The sequence below is a fragment of the Leptodactylus fuscus genome, chromosome 6 (genome assembly GCF_031893055.1).
Source record: "Leptodactylus fuscus isolate aLepFus1 chromosome 6, aLepFus1.hap2, whole genome shotgun sequence".
NCBI classification, from domain to species: Eukaryota; Metazoa; Chordata; class Amphibia; order Anura; family Leptodactylidae; genus Leptodactylus; species Leptodactylus fuscus.
The window spans coordinates 67,991,586-68,006,243 of record NC_134270.1 but is presented as its reverse complement, the minus strand read 5'-3'; the positions used below and the strand labels follow the sequence as shown (position 1 = coordinate 68,006,243).

General features: G+C 41.1%; 1 protein-coding gene across 1 annotated transcript; it reads right to left on the bottom strand.

Annotated features, from left to right (window-relative positions):
• Nucleotides 1–1,495: 1,495 nt before the first annotated feature.
• Nucleotides 1,496–12,349, bottom strand: TMEM86B (transmembrane protein 86B). Its single transcript, XM_075278567.1, has 3 exons — nt 12,248–12,349; nt 7,243–7,501; nt 1,496–1,978 (listed from the first exon to the last, which is right to left on the bottom strand). The coding sequence occupies exons 1-3, from the start codon at nt 12,296–12,298 to the stop codon at nt 1,551–1,553; spliced, it is 738 nt and encodes a 245-aa protein (XP_075134668.1). The 5' UTR covers nt 12,299–12,349; the 3' UTR covers nt 1,496–1,550.
• Between the last annotated feature and the right edge of the window lie 2,309 nt (nt 12,350–14,658).

Sequence of the window (14,658 nt, the reverse complement as noted above, 5' to 3'; positions counted from 1 at the left end):
TACGGGTGACTGTAGGAGGATTATACTGTGTGCGGGCACATGAAAAATTAATGAGTTGTCGGAGTCAACATAACAGTGGGTGGGGCTAAATTTCCCACGGCGCGCAAAGCGCGCCGCACATTTTGTCCCTCTTTTGGTTCTTCAAAAGTTGGGAGATATGGGTACTGGGGGCAATGGAAAGATGTTAGAGGGTGGTCGGGGGGGGGGGGGGAGGGGGATTGTTGGGCATCGGGTGTGCGGCACTGCGGAGAGGAAGCTGGGGCAATAATATATAATATATAAGTTTTTAGCTGGAGAACTACAAAGCACACAATACCTCCAAAGGTATGTGTGCTTTGTATTAATAATGATGTAGGCTGCTATGCTACTACATAGCAGCCTGTTTGGGGGTGGGACTTTCACTTTAAAGGAGTGTTCACATTGCGTTTTTGGCCTCCCTTGCCGGGATACGTTGGTAACCAGTCACAATCAGCTCCCCACTTATCCCTGCACGGAGAACTGCAGGCCCCCTTTTTTTAATGGCCAGTTCTTTGTGCAGGGATAAGTTGACAGCTGATTCTGACTGGTTACCAACGTATCCCGGCAAGGAAGGCCAAAAACGCAACATGAAAAAGCCCTGAGGATTTATTAGGAGGGCTCTTATAAATGGTGTTGGCTCTCTACACATAGTAGATTTTACCTGCAAATAGAATCTGATTAAGCCTTGTAATGCTGCTAAATAAAGGGAAATGTAATACAGAATGGGTATGTCGCAAAATAAGGTAGTTTTAAAATGGCGGGGGGGGGGGGCAGACACTTAGGCTGTATGGGGCCCCAAAATTCCTGATGGCGGCCCTGATTAAACCCCCTAGTATATTGCCCCTTTAGATGCAGAACAATATCAGAATGTGACATATGGATGTTGTTCAGTGTGAGAACATAATGCGGGGTGCCCCCTGGAGGCCTGGAGGTATAAACTGGACTGGTCAGGGATCAGTGAGTAACAAATATTGTCTGTTACCTGTTGGAATAATTCAGTGGGTAAAGGATTTATATATTAAAAAAATAAATCACCCCTGGAATGAGCGCTTCTATCAGGACTAATGGAAACATTTATTGCTTACCAGGTCACTGCTCTCCTGAATCCTCACTCAAGGATCAGTAAGCGGTTGGTTTGATCCCCAAACTGCCCCTTTGTGTATGCCCCTGCAAATTCCAGTCACATAGCTCCTATATAGTTGTAAAATATTTGTGTCATTCATTCAGTTATATTCCAGAGGATGCATTTTTTTTGCATCTAGGTGCATTCACAAAATGAGACATTGATAGGTTATGTCATCGGGGTGTGATTGCTATTCTGATTGTCTCACCACTGTCCATTCGCACAGGTTGAACTTTAAAAAAACAAAAAACAAAAATAAAAAATGTCTTCATTAACTCCTTTAATAGTTTTCAAAATTATATTTCTTAAAAATATGACTTTATACAATAATAGGATTTTATTTTAATGGAGTGATGACAAGACCAGCATTAATAATACAAGACATGATGAATAACCAAAGTATTAGACACTATTTTGACTTCCACATAAAATCATCTCTGGACCAGCCAGTGACGGAGAGGGCTATCAGCATTTGGGCGCCATAGTAAGTTGACATGATAATTTCACGGGACTTGGAAATAGGGAAGCAGAATTTATCAGTAGCCAGGACACAGTCAGAAATCATAAAGAAGATGGATCCCACAGCTGCAGAGACATGTGACCAGGAAAATTTGTGAGATGCCAAGGTGACCCGAGAAAGTGCCCTCCATGTCATAGTGGCAATCAGCATGGTGTACCCTGCCACCATAAACACAAAAGGTCCATTTAGGTATGGGAAAGTTAAAGAGTAAAAACCAGCCCCAAACAGGGCAATAAAAATGAAGATTCTGAACTTCAGAGGGTGAAAGCCAAAGGCAGCTGTGTACATGATATGTGCCAATCCAAACATGACCATACCTGAAAAAGAACAAAACATGTTTTCATGTAAATAATCCTTTTAGATGCTTATTTGGACTAAACACGGAAATGGTCAGCATGCAGAAAATGGAATAGATAAGTGAAAGCCATTCTCTATGTAAATCATAGATCTAGATTCTGGAATGAAAGATCAAGAATAGAGAGACAAAACCTACTCAAATTAACTTATTGGGATGGGATTCAATCAAATGTTTTGGCGCCTCATCTAAAATCTGTGCAAGCTCCTTGGAAGCATAGTGGTCTGCCAATATTTATGGCATAAAACTGGTAGTGAATCTGGTACAGCCAATAGCCTCACCCATGAGGGTGTTATTAAAAATAAAATTATTTGCAAGCAGCATTTAAAAAAGGCAAACCGATGGAAGATTTTTGTGCCAAAGACGCAGCGCCGCACCTCCCATGAGGCGACTTGAAGCGACCGCTTCAGGCGGCGCTATGCCAGGGCCACGGGGAGGGCAGCATTTTTGGCTTAGGGTCACTGTCACTGAGCGGTGGATTGGGGGGGCCGCTGGAGCAGCGCTGCTCCAGCGGCTGCCCCTCATGCTCAGGCAGAGAGCAGGTCCTTTCCCTGTCTGCTCTCTGCCTGCTAAAGACGCTCGCTCCGTTCGGCCCCGCCCCCTCCCGCCCCCTTCAGCTCGGCCCCGCCGCCTCCTCCGGGGGTGGGCGGCTTTCTGACGTCCGCCTCAGGCGGCAGAAAGCCATGGTTCACCCCTGCAAAGACGAGGTATAAATCTTCCCCAATTTCCCTTAAACTTTTTCTTATAACAGAATATGAAATATGCCTATTTATTTGAACTGAAGCCACATCATAAAACAAATATCAGAAATATTCTTGAAGCAAATTCCTGATGTATTTGTGTGTACAGCACCAAATTTGTTAAAAATAAAAATAAAAATTAAAAAATTTGGTGTAACTGCAAAAAATTTTTTTCCCTTGGTAAAGTATCCTTTTAATGACACATGATGAAGTTTCAGGGTTCTTTAATTGGAGGACATAGGAAAATGCTATTTATTTATTTTTCATTGCCATTTTAAAAAAAATTTGTTGACATAGCTGTATAAGGCCGGCGCCCCACGGGCCGGAAATGTTGTGATTTGCTCGTGGCGGAAACGCTGCGGAAAAAATCTCAGCGTTTTACAGTATCTGCAAAGTGGATGGGATTCATGCGAATCCCATGCCCACTTTACGTTTCAAACCGCAGTGCAGACATGCTGCAATTTCCAAAACCGGATGTCAGCATGTTAATTATATCTATGGAAACACCGGTGGCTTCCCCATAGATATAATGGTAAAAGAAAGTCCAGAGAGGAAATCTCTGTGAACTTTCTGTTCAATGTGCTGTGGGAAGAAGCGTGATGTGTTCCCACCGCGGTTTTTCCTGCAGCACTTTAGCGCTGCGTTTCGTCCCGTGTTTTTTGTTTCCAAAAAAAGTATTTTCTGATAGGGCCATTCAACGCTTGATACAATGTACTGAGAAAGTTAACCCCTTCCCGACATTCGCCGTAATAGTACGGCGCTGCCGGGAAGGACTTCCCGCAAACTTCCACACAGAACCTGTGTGCACACCATGCCCTGCGAGTGTCAGCCGTAACATACGGCTGACAATGCCCTGTAACACCTGCAGTCGGAACCGGGTCCGATCGCGAGTGTTAACCCCTGAGACGCCGGCATCTCAGGGGTTTCGGTATATTATGGTGCCGATCAGCACCCCCCGTGACGGTTTCGGTAGTGTAACATGTGTATTGCAGCGTACATCTGGTGAAGCAGAGATCAGCAAATCAATGCTTCAATCCCCCATGGGGACAGAAAAAAAAAGTTATAAAAAAGTTTAAATAAGTTTAAAATAAATTATAAATAAATAAAGCCCCAAAAATCCCATTTTCCCATATAAAATGTTTTATTATGTAAAATAAAGAAAAATAGAAAAAAACATTACATATTTGGTATCACCGTGTCTGTAATAACCTGAACGATAAAATTAAAACATTATTTAACCCGAACGGCGAACATCATTAAAAAAAAAAAAACGTAGAAAACCGCACAAAATAATGATTATTCACCACTTTTCCCTTACAAAATGTTCAATAAAAAGTAATCAAATGGTCAGATGAAAACCAAAATGGTACCAATATAAAGCAGAGGTCATCCCGCAATAAATAAGCCCTCAACCAGCTCTGTGTACCGAAAAATAAAAATGTTATGCCTTTCAGAAGATGGCGATGCAAAAATAATTGATTTTTTTCCCTAAATGGAATTTTATTCTGCACAAACAGCAACGCATTAAAAAATAATATAAATGAGGTATCGCCGTAACCGTAGCGACCCGCAGGATAAAGGTAACATGTTACTTATGCTGTACGCTGCACGGGAAAAAAAATAAATGCTAAAAAGCAATGCCAGAATTGATGTTTCCTTTTACATCCCACCCAGAAAGAGTTAATAAAATGTAGTCAATAAGTTACAGGCCCCAAAATGGTGGCATTGAGAAGTACATCTAATACCGCAAACACCAAGCCCTCATATGGCCACATTACCATAAAATAAAAATAAAAATCTAGCTTGTACAATGTGAAGACAAAAACCCTAAAAGTCGCCAAATCATTAGGACATAAGTGGCTGCGACTAGAAGGAAATGTGTAAGCGGTGCGAGCGTTTTCAGGGGACACCCAATATTTAGAGCTTATGAGAGATAATACACCAGCGCTGACCCCCCAGAATGCCCCTCTTCCCTGTCCGTGTCATAGGAGCTAGTGGGAAAATAGAATATGATTTGGTGTACCCAATTTACTCTGCACAGCTTACATATTCACTTCGGGGTTACTAATGCTAACTACATCACTTGATAAATTCTTTGAGGGGTGCGGTTTTCAAAACGGGGTCACTTTCTAGAGGTTTCCACTGTTTTGACTCCTCAAGGGCTTTGTAAATGCGACATGGTTCCTGAAACTGATCAAAGCCAGATCTGCCCTCTAAAAGCTCCTTGGCGCGCCTTCCCTTCTGCTTCTCGCGATGCGTCCATATATTAGTTTACAACCACAAGTGGGGTACTATGGTAGTCGGGAGAACTTGCATAACAAATTGTGGGATGTGTTTTCTCCTTTAACCCCTTGTGAATGTGCAAATTCTAAGGCTAAACGAAAAAATTGTAAAATAAAATGTGTAAATTTCACCTCCATTTTGCTTAATTCCTGTTAAGCACTTATAGGGATGAAATACTAGGTATATGTTGTTTTGGCTTATTTAAGGGGTGCAGTTTTGAAAATGGGGTGATTTATGGGGGGTTTTAATACAAAGGTCTTTCAAAGCCCCTTCATAACTGGATTAGTCCCTTAAAAAATGGGTTTTAGAAATTTCTTGAAAATTTTGAATATTGTTGTTTCACTTGTAAATTTTATAATGTCCGTAAAAAATAAAAGGGTGACTAAAGTTTGATGCCGACATAAAGCAGAGATCTGGGACATGAGATTTAGGATATAATTTTGGCGGTCTAACTATCTGTATACAATGCACATCATTTCAAACTTTATAAAATGCATATTTTTCAAAATTTCCACCAAATTTCCAATTTTTTCATAATTAAACACAAAACATATCAACCAAAATTTACCACTAACATGAAGTACAATGTGTTACGAAAAAACAATCTCAATCTTAACTTTGTTAAGTTAAAGGGGTATTCCCACGTCGCATACTCACCAGTCTTTACTGCTGTAAAATCTTCTTTCTTCCTGGTTTTTTGCATCATTTGGTGGGCAGGTTTTCACATGCAACCTGTTGTTTAGCTCCGCCCCCAAATTAGCATGTAGCTCCACCCACCCATATTGGACTATGAAGTACAGGCAGCAGCAACTCCATTCTGTGTTACATACAGAGACTGCCTGTCTCTGCCATAATGAACACAATTGAATTAGCTAGCCTGATAACTGGGAGAACAGAAGACGAGTTCAGAAATGAAAGCAGCTCCTCTCCCCTATCTGAGAGCAGGAAGCTAGGTCATGTGTTGTAGACACAGGAATAGCTAGAAACACAGGCTGGCTCCCGTGCACTTAGCCCCTCCTCCCTCCCCCCTGAGAGTAGCAGATACATCACAGATAAGTCAAGGGCTGAGTCAACGATGAATTGAATAAAGTAAGATAGTGGACAAACAAAGCAGTTTTGCTGAAGCAATGTATTTAGGAAAAGTCTTACATCCACATTAACAAGCAGTATAGATAGGAGCCTTGTGATGGGACAACCCCTTTAAAGCATTCCAAAGTTATTGCCACATAAAGTGACACATGTCAGGTTTGAAAAATCGAACTTGGTCAGGAAGTCAAAAAGTGCCATCGGCGGGAAGGGGTTAAAAGAGAGTTCGCCATATTTTATCCTGTAATTAACATATTAAATATATTCCGCAGGACAGTACAATTATAGCTACTAAAATAAGTCTTATTTCACATTTTCTCACATTGTGTCACAGCATTCTGACTCTTATAACTTTATTTAAAATGTTATTTACATTGATGAAACTGTCTGAGGGTTTGTGTTTTGCTTGCCAAGCTGTAGTTTTTATTTGTACTATTTTGATTACATATGATTTGTTTTATTACAGGAAGTAATAGCATGGGGCTGGCAGGCATCCAATAAGGCGTGGACTAGACTAGAGCTACAAGGCAACTTTGGCCACAACTCCTATCATGTGACCAAAGATTGCCATGTCGCCCTATCACAGCACCATCGGGATCGCAATGCAACTACATTCGCTAACATTGGTGAACATTGATTTCCTTCATTCTGGGCCTTTGGGCAAAAAATTTGAAGTTGCTAAACAACCCCTTTAAGTTACAATTTGCCCACTATTACTCTGTAAAGCTGGGTTCATACAGGGAGTTTTTGGACCTGGAGGCCGCCACAGAATCTGGTCCAAAAAACAGCTAGCCGCGAATGGATGCTGATGCAGTGCATACAGTGCAGCGGCATCCAGTCGCAGCATTCCACTACGGACTAGGCTCAAATGAATGGGCCTAGTTGGGAGGGAGGTATCACGTCATGGAATCCGCCTCAAGAAAGGGCATGTTACTTCTTTTTTCTATGAGCGGGAACAAACCATTTGCAGAAAAAGGAACCCATTGAATTCAATGGGAGGCGTTTTTTTAGCCGGATTTTGACACGGACTCTTGACCAAAAAACCCTGTGTGAACCCAGCTTAACATTACCAATACTAAGGCTAAGTTAGTCTTGCCATTCCTTGTAGAGCTCTTACCCAGCTGAAAGTACTCTGGCCAAACTAGGCTGATATCTCCAGCGGCTGAGAAGACAAGTCCCAGAAAGATTTTCTTAGCATAAGGTGTGAATTTGCCTGAGCCAATAGAGTGGATGAGAACAAAAAACTCCAGGCTTGCAATAGGCAGACATTTTACCAGCGCGTTGTACCAGCTCGGCTCAGAGAGTGGAATCCACAGCACAAAATAATTGCACACAGTCATAAAGAAGGGGAGCAGTTTTGGCACAGTGTTCCTTACCTAGGCAAAAAAACAAACAGTTATATAATACTACTGCCATTTCTTGATAATACATCCTTGTTTATTTGTTTAATGTCAAGTCTCATCTAGGACAGTAATGGAAGCAACATGGTCTGGTGCAATGTCAAGAAACAAATGTGATACCATTATAAATATATTTGTAAAATGTTGCCAAAGATTTTTGTTTGTGTAAATTTAAGCCTCGTGTATTTTTGTGTATTTTTAGATCCATGACTATGAAAAACAAATGCCTGGAGTGTATTGTACCAATACCAAGAAGACCCAAACCTAGTATGAAGATATTTCCTCTGGAACAAACGTTTCTGTTCCTCATCTGTTTGAAGCCTGAGTGGCAAGCACACCGCTCTACAGCTCCATACTACAGGGTGCTGGGAAACTGACAGCTGGACAATTGGGTTGGACACTGTAAAAACTGTCTATCACTATTCAACGGCAGAAAGTACAGTGGTCAGCCATTTGGTGCTTCTTCACTAAATTATACGCTGCACCATGTAAAAGAGCAGTTTTGCTCCTTACGAATTTGTTCACATTAGCATCATGCTTCCATCCCTACTTGTAAGACAGATCTACTTTATAACGGATCGACTTATTCTGATGGATCACATTGACTTTAATATTCAGGTTTCCAAGTATGGCATTGCAGACAACAGAGTCCAAAACAGCATAGAATAAACATCAAGAAAACACGCACACTTTAGTCTACATAAGTAGATACCATGGAATTGATAAGGCCAAAGCCGTGTTTATGACTAATTGACCAATAATCCTGGGTAACTGTCATTGTCCTATTTGATATGAGCTAAGGGCTAGTAACGAGGCATTGATACCAGACACAAAATGTAAGTATTAACTCCTCTCTTAGCAGTGAAGAGAGTGCACTGAGGCGCTTTATTAAAATAACGTGGGGTTAAATAGTAGTAGAGAAAGGAAGTGATATAACAACAATGTAAGTTTTCATATTCATTCTTGATTGGTATAGTACATCTCAATCAAACAGAAAAAGTTTAAGCAGATACATACAGTATATAGCCAGCTACTCCCGGTCCTGCGTGGTAACCTTGGGGAGTTGTCTTCTGGCAGCAAGTAAAGATTTTTTTTTTCTTGCACCCATCCTGGATGCAGACGCCATCTTATCATATATCCTCACAGCATGTTTGTTAAGCAGCATATATACATCTTATCAAAGATTGTAATGTATTTGCAATATGACAGCAAACAAAAGGAATATATGTATTTTCTAACCTTCTCAGAATCAGCTAAGGACCGCCTATGGAACACATGGAAACAGGAATCCCAAATCAGATGGCATTATCCTTCTCTATAGATACTTTGCACAAGACTTCCTCTTCAAAGGGACCTCCACCACGTTACCAAATACTGATAATGAAAGTCCTTTAGATGGAGCTGGAGAATCCAGACTGACCTTCTATGGCAGTGGTTCCCAAAGAAGGAGTTGCATAAAGAGCTGGCAGAGAGGGTTGCCAGAAAATGAGGATGGCTTGAATCATTAACTCTGCTGGAACATTGTTTTCACCAGTATTTTGACTGTACAGCACTGTATCCCCACTATAAGACCACTTATGGAGAGCCCCCTTGACACCATAGGCTTCTATTTTGGCTTTTCTTTGGATGGTATCCACTAGTTGTGAGAAAAATTATTGTTGTTTTTCAGGCTTACAGGGACTTTTCTTTTTTGAGTGAGGCCAAAAATAATAGTGCTGGGGGGCACAAAGAAAAGTCTCACCTAAAAGTGGGTTACCCCTTCAGAAAGTTTGGGAACTAGTCCTATAATAATATGAACAAGCACCAGAAAGAAATGTTCTTGCTTTGAGGCCTAATCTTCTCCACATCTGCTTCTGCAGCTAGACCAGGACACATGTTCATGTATCCCCATAAGTGTAAGCTCCACTAGAGATGGAATCAGACACTGAATGAATACATTGTGTGCTTATTCTGAGCATATTCAGAGAACTGATGTACAGAAAGCTGGTTTAGAGACAGCCTGGTGTTTCAACTACAATCTAAATCAGACTGCTCTAACCTATCATTGGTTGTAAAACACAAGTATCATAGGCCCATTTCACACAGAATATTTAATAATAATAATAATAATAAATATTTAAAAAGGATCTTTTACCACCTCCAAGTCCAGCTCTTTACATCAGGTGATAGGTGCTGTGCCTGGCACAGTTGGACTTTTTCCTCTAGCCCTCACCATTCCTGAGCAATTAATACTGTTAGTTTTGGTTTCTGATATAAATATTTAGGCTCTGTACTGTCAGGAGGGAGGTGTCAGGCAATGGGTGTGATTCTGAGCTCTAACACTGACTGCCTCTGATTGGAGCTATGAATTACGCCCCCTGCCTGACACCGCCCTTCTGACATTACAGAGATGAAATACCACGTCAGGCACCAAAACTAACTGTGGTTGTTGCTCGGTGGGGGCTACAGAGAAAATTCCAACTGTGGTGGAATTAAGAAATGCTAAGAACTTGAATTAATGGAGGTAGTGAGAGATCCTCTTTAAGATGGCTTCTGTGTAATAACAGTATATGGACTCTCTGATTTCCATATGCTACATAGATATTGTATCCCTAGCCCTGAGCTTACCTGACTGACACTAGTTTAGATGTCACAACAACTTACCTGACAAATGCACTTGTGACGTCACATCTACTTACCTGACTGAAACACTGTTGTAATATACAGTTGTAATGTCATAGCATTTGTTCAATACTTACTTGCAGCAGTTTGCCTTACTTTAACACACTGGTGACAGTTGTTTATCTGAATAAGACCCACTTGTGATGTCACAGTTACTTACCTGCCTGAAATATTATTGTATCATATACAGTTGTGATATCACAGCATGTTACTTGGCATTTTAACACACTGGTGATGTCACAGAACCTGACACTTATTTATCTAAATGAAACCCACTTGTGATGTCACATCAGCTTAAATGACAGAAGCTCTGTTGTGATATCAAAGTAGCTGCATGGAATTAAAACACACTGGTGATGTCAGCACAGTCACCTGAGAGAAACACAGTTGTGATGTCACAGTAACTTCTTGGAGTGAAATCCATTTTCACACAAATGCACCTGACTAATATAGTTGTGATGTTATATCACCGCAGTTTACTCAATGGCAACAAGAACAGTATCCCTATTCCAAATGCTAAGGGGTTGCTAGCCTTACACCAATTCATCCTTCACCAGTGTAATATGGGAAATTATTGGGCATCAGTAGGTCCCGTCCCCTTTGGTGCTTCTGTACAGCTGCATAGCTTTTATATATAGTAAATCGACCCTCGCACCTAAAGAAAAATTGTTGTATCTCGACCACTCCTATATGATTGACTAAATATCAAAGCCTCCTGACGAAGCCGAGTGTGGGCGAAACGCGCGTCAGGCGTTTCTTACAGTCCCACCGGCCTCAGACCGAGCTCCCCCTATTGCTACCTTCATTTGTTACTTTGGATCATAGGAAACATGTCGGTACCTACGGGTATGTATTAAGGGTGACCTTATTGGGGTACACTTTTTTACCTATTCACCACCTTCTATTTTTATTGATTGTACTATATGGTTAGTGGACATGTGATATCTAGTCCTCTTACCTAGGTTTGGTGTGTAATATTAGGTATTTAGTCTATATTAGGGAATATATTCCCTTTTTGTGATTCTTGTGACTTTTTTCTTAGTATCCTTCTATTATCTTCTATAGTTGGGGGTATACTCTGTGTGATTGCCGGTGGGAGGGTTATGGTACTCCTCTGCGATTTAATGGGGAAATTTACCCTTTTTTCCCATGTGTCTCCCCTGTTTGTTTATGTATTGTATTGTCTTATGTGATATTTATTAATAAAATTATATATTTTTTATGTTTTGTGTCTCAAGTAGTTTGAATTATAAATATCAAAGCTATACAATGCCTTCACCACCAGACACTGAAAAACTAGTATTCTGTACAGATCTATAGTAGCAGTACCACACAATACATAATAATAATATATACCAGGATACAGTACAGCGACTACATAACGCCATCTGTATAATAATAGTGCTACACAATGGAGGACAAAATAAAGACTAGTTCACATGGGGCAAAATGGTCAGGATTTTGCCGCGGAATCCGTGTCAAAATCCTGCTAAAAAAGCAGCCTCCCATTGAAATCAATAGAAGACGTTCATTTTCTTTCTCTGTTTGTTCCTGCTCACGGTAAAAAGAAGCGAGCTGCCCTTTCTTCAGGCGGATTCCACGGCTGATTCAGCCACAGACGTCTGCCTCGCGCCACCTCCCTCCGAACTAGGTCCATTTATTTGGGCCTAATCCAGGGCGTAAAGCTGCAATGGAACATGCACACGCGGAACCCCATGTGAACTAGCCCTAAATATCACAGATTCCCACTCCCACCAGACAATTTTTGGCTGCAGCAATGAAGTCTCGATACAGGGACATGTGACTGCTGCAGCCAATCCAAGGCCCACAAATGGGATGGATCTTGTTTGGACCCCATAGCACCCACATGATCTGACTCTATGGTATATAACACCTTGAAGCGTAGCATTACATAAATGAATATCTGCTTATATAGAATCATACTAAAACCTATCACATGAGAATCATGCCTTGGCCTCAGATTTTTGATCACCCAATAATAACTATCACCAAGTAAAATGCCACCCTTCGGTTTCCAGCTGCTCGCATTAATACACTTACGGTAGCTAAGGGCTTTTTTCTATATCTTGAATCTGTCTCTAGAATATCCATAGTGTTTTTCTATAGTGCTGAACACGAAGCAGAAGCTGATAGATGGTTCCCCTTCAGTGGAATAGGAGAATGAATTAATTCGATCTGTAAAGTGAGCGTGTTACACTTTAACCTGTAGCTTGGACTTTTAACTTAGGCACTGTGTTACTGATAACGGGGTGTCCGTGCATCATCATCATCATCATCATCCGGGCAAAGAGCAAGAGTAAGACATATTCCTGGCTAAATGCCTGACTTTTATTTAGTACAATACGAATGGACATACATAGAGGTGTGTTATACTGTATATATTTATATCTAGTATTGGGATATATCTTTTACTTTAGGTGTTTCATTCAGTCCTATTGAAACAGGTATTAAACACCTGTCTTTATATATACAATGTGTTTAGGAACCGCGACAATTGAACAAGTTTGTAAAAAACTGGTAGACTGTGTAAAATTACAGAGAGGGCTACAGACTATTGAGGAACCTTTAGAGTTCTGCATCCTGAATGCCACTTTCTGTGGTGGGCACGGGACCATGGGCCGTCTTGGATTCATCAGAAATCTGCACCTTCAAGGAGCCAGCGTAGATTTCTATTTAGGAACATGGACCTATGAGGATGGGATTTATGACTAAGTATACATTTTATTCATACACGGCCAGGGCTTATATTATAGATTAGCCGCTTAGTATATAGAAGTCATCATTGCTTTCTCCACGCTGACTCGATAACTAGAGATCCAAATCTATTCAGATGTTAACATCGGCACAAAAATAGTTTGACATGAGAGTTTCATACTATGGGTTTCCATGAGAATATTTACTTACCAAGCACAATGTCAAGTGTCAGATGGAGCCATGTAAATCACGGCACTACTACTACTACTGGATTGTATCCTGCAGTCTGATAGACAAGTGTGGGTTTGGCGAATGCCAGAAGAATGGTACCTGTCTGACTGCATTGTGCCAACTGTACAGTATAGCAGAGGATGGATAATACTATGGGGTAGGTCCAGTGTAGGGAAACATTATGGACAACTCTATGCTTCTAACTTTGTGGGAACAGAGGGAAAGGCTGCGTTCTGTTCCAGCATGACTGCGACCCAGTACACAAAGTCTCAAGGGCATGGTTATGTTGTTGTGGAAGAACATGGTCTGCACAGAGCTCTGACCTCAACCCCATCAAACACCTTTGGGGTAAATTAGAACAGAGTTTGCCAGCTAGGACCTCTCAGCCAACAACAGCGTTCAACCTCACATCTGATCTTCTGGAAGAACATTTCCACAATCACGCTTCAAATTTTGTAGAAACTTTTGCACTAAAGAAGATTAAAAATGGGATTTCATAAAATGTCCTGTCCTGTAGGTGTAATGTGTAGGTGTCCATACTTGGTCAACCTACATTTGGGAAGGTCATACCTTCAACTAAATAGTGTATAAATAGAGAACCTTATAAAATAAAAAAACAAAATGGGCATACGTGTTCATATATGTTTGGCTTTATTACATAGGAATGTATGTTAGTTGCCATGATATACTGTATATTTATACAACTCGCCCGCTATGGTCACACACATATATATATATATATATATATATATATATATATATATATATATATATATACACACTCACCGGCCACTTTATTAGGTACACCATGCTAGTAACGGGCTGGACCCCCTTTTGCCTTCAGAACTGCCTCAATTCTTCGTGGCATAGATTCAACAAGGTGCTGGAAGCATTCCTCAGAGATTTTGGTCCATATTGACATGATGGCATCACACAGTTGCCGCAGATTTGTCGGCTGCACATCCATGATGCAAATCTCCCGTTCCACCACATCCCAAAGATGCTCTATTGGATTGAGATCTGGTGACTGTGGAGGCCATTGGAGTACAGTGAACTCATTGTCATGTTCAAGAAACCAGTCTGAGATGATTCCAGCTTTATGACATGGCGCATTATCCTGCTGAAAGTAGCCATCAGATGTTGGGTACATTGTGGTCATAAAGGGATGGACATGGTCAGCAACAATACTCAGGTAGGCTTTGGCGTTGCAACGATGCTCAATTGGTACCAAGGGGCCCAAAGAGTGCCAAGAAAATATTCCCCACACCATGACACCACCACCACCAGCCTGAACCGTTGATACAAGGCAGGATGGATCCATGCTTTCATGTTGTTGACGCCAAATTCTGACCCTACCATCCGAATGTCGCAGCAGAAATCGAGACTCATCAGACCAGGCAACGTTTTTCCAATCTTCAATTGTCCAATTTCGATGAGCTTGTGCAAATTGTAGCCTCAGTTTCCTGTTCTTAGCTGAAAGGAGTGGCACCCGGTGTGGTCTTCTGCTGCTGTAGCCCATCTGCCTC

Bases quoted from the DNA above. Each gene is read 5' to 3' on its own strand.
- TMEM86B (XM_075278567.1), bottom strand. From the start codon at position 12,298: ATGGATATTCTAGAGACAGATTCAAGATATAGAAAAAAGCCCTTAGCT. The intron at 7,502-12,247 runs GTAAGTGTATTA...TTTTTTGCCTAG, and splicing joins GAAAAAAGCCCTTAGCTACC to GTAAGGAACACTGTGCCAAA. The intron at 1,979-7,242 runs GTAAGAGCTCTA...GTTCTTTTTCAG, and splicing joins GCCAGAGTACTTTCAGCTGG to GTATGGTCATGTTTGGATTG.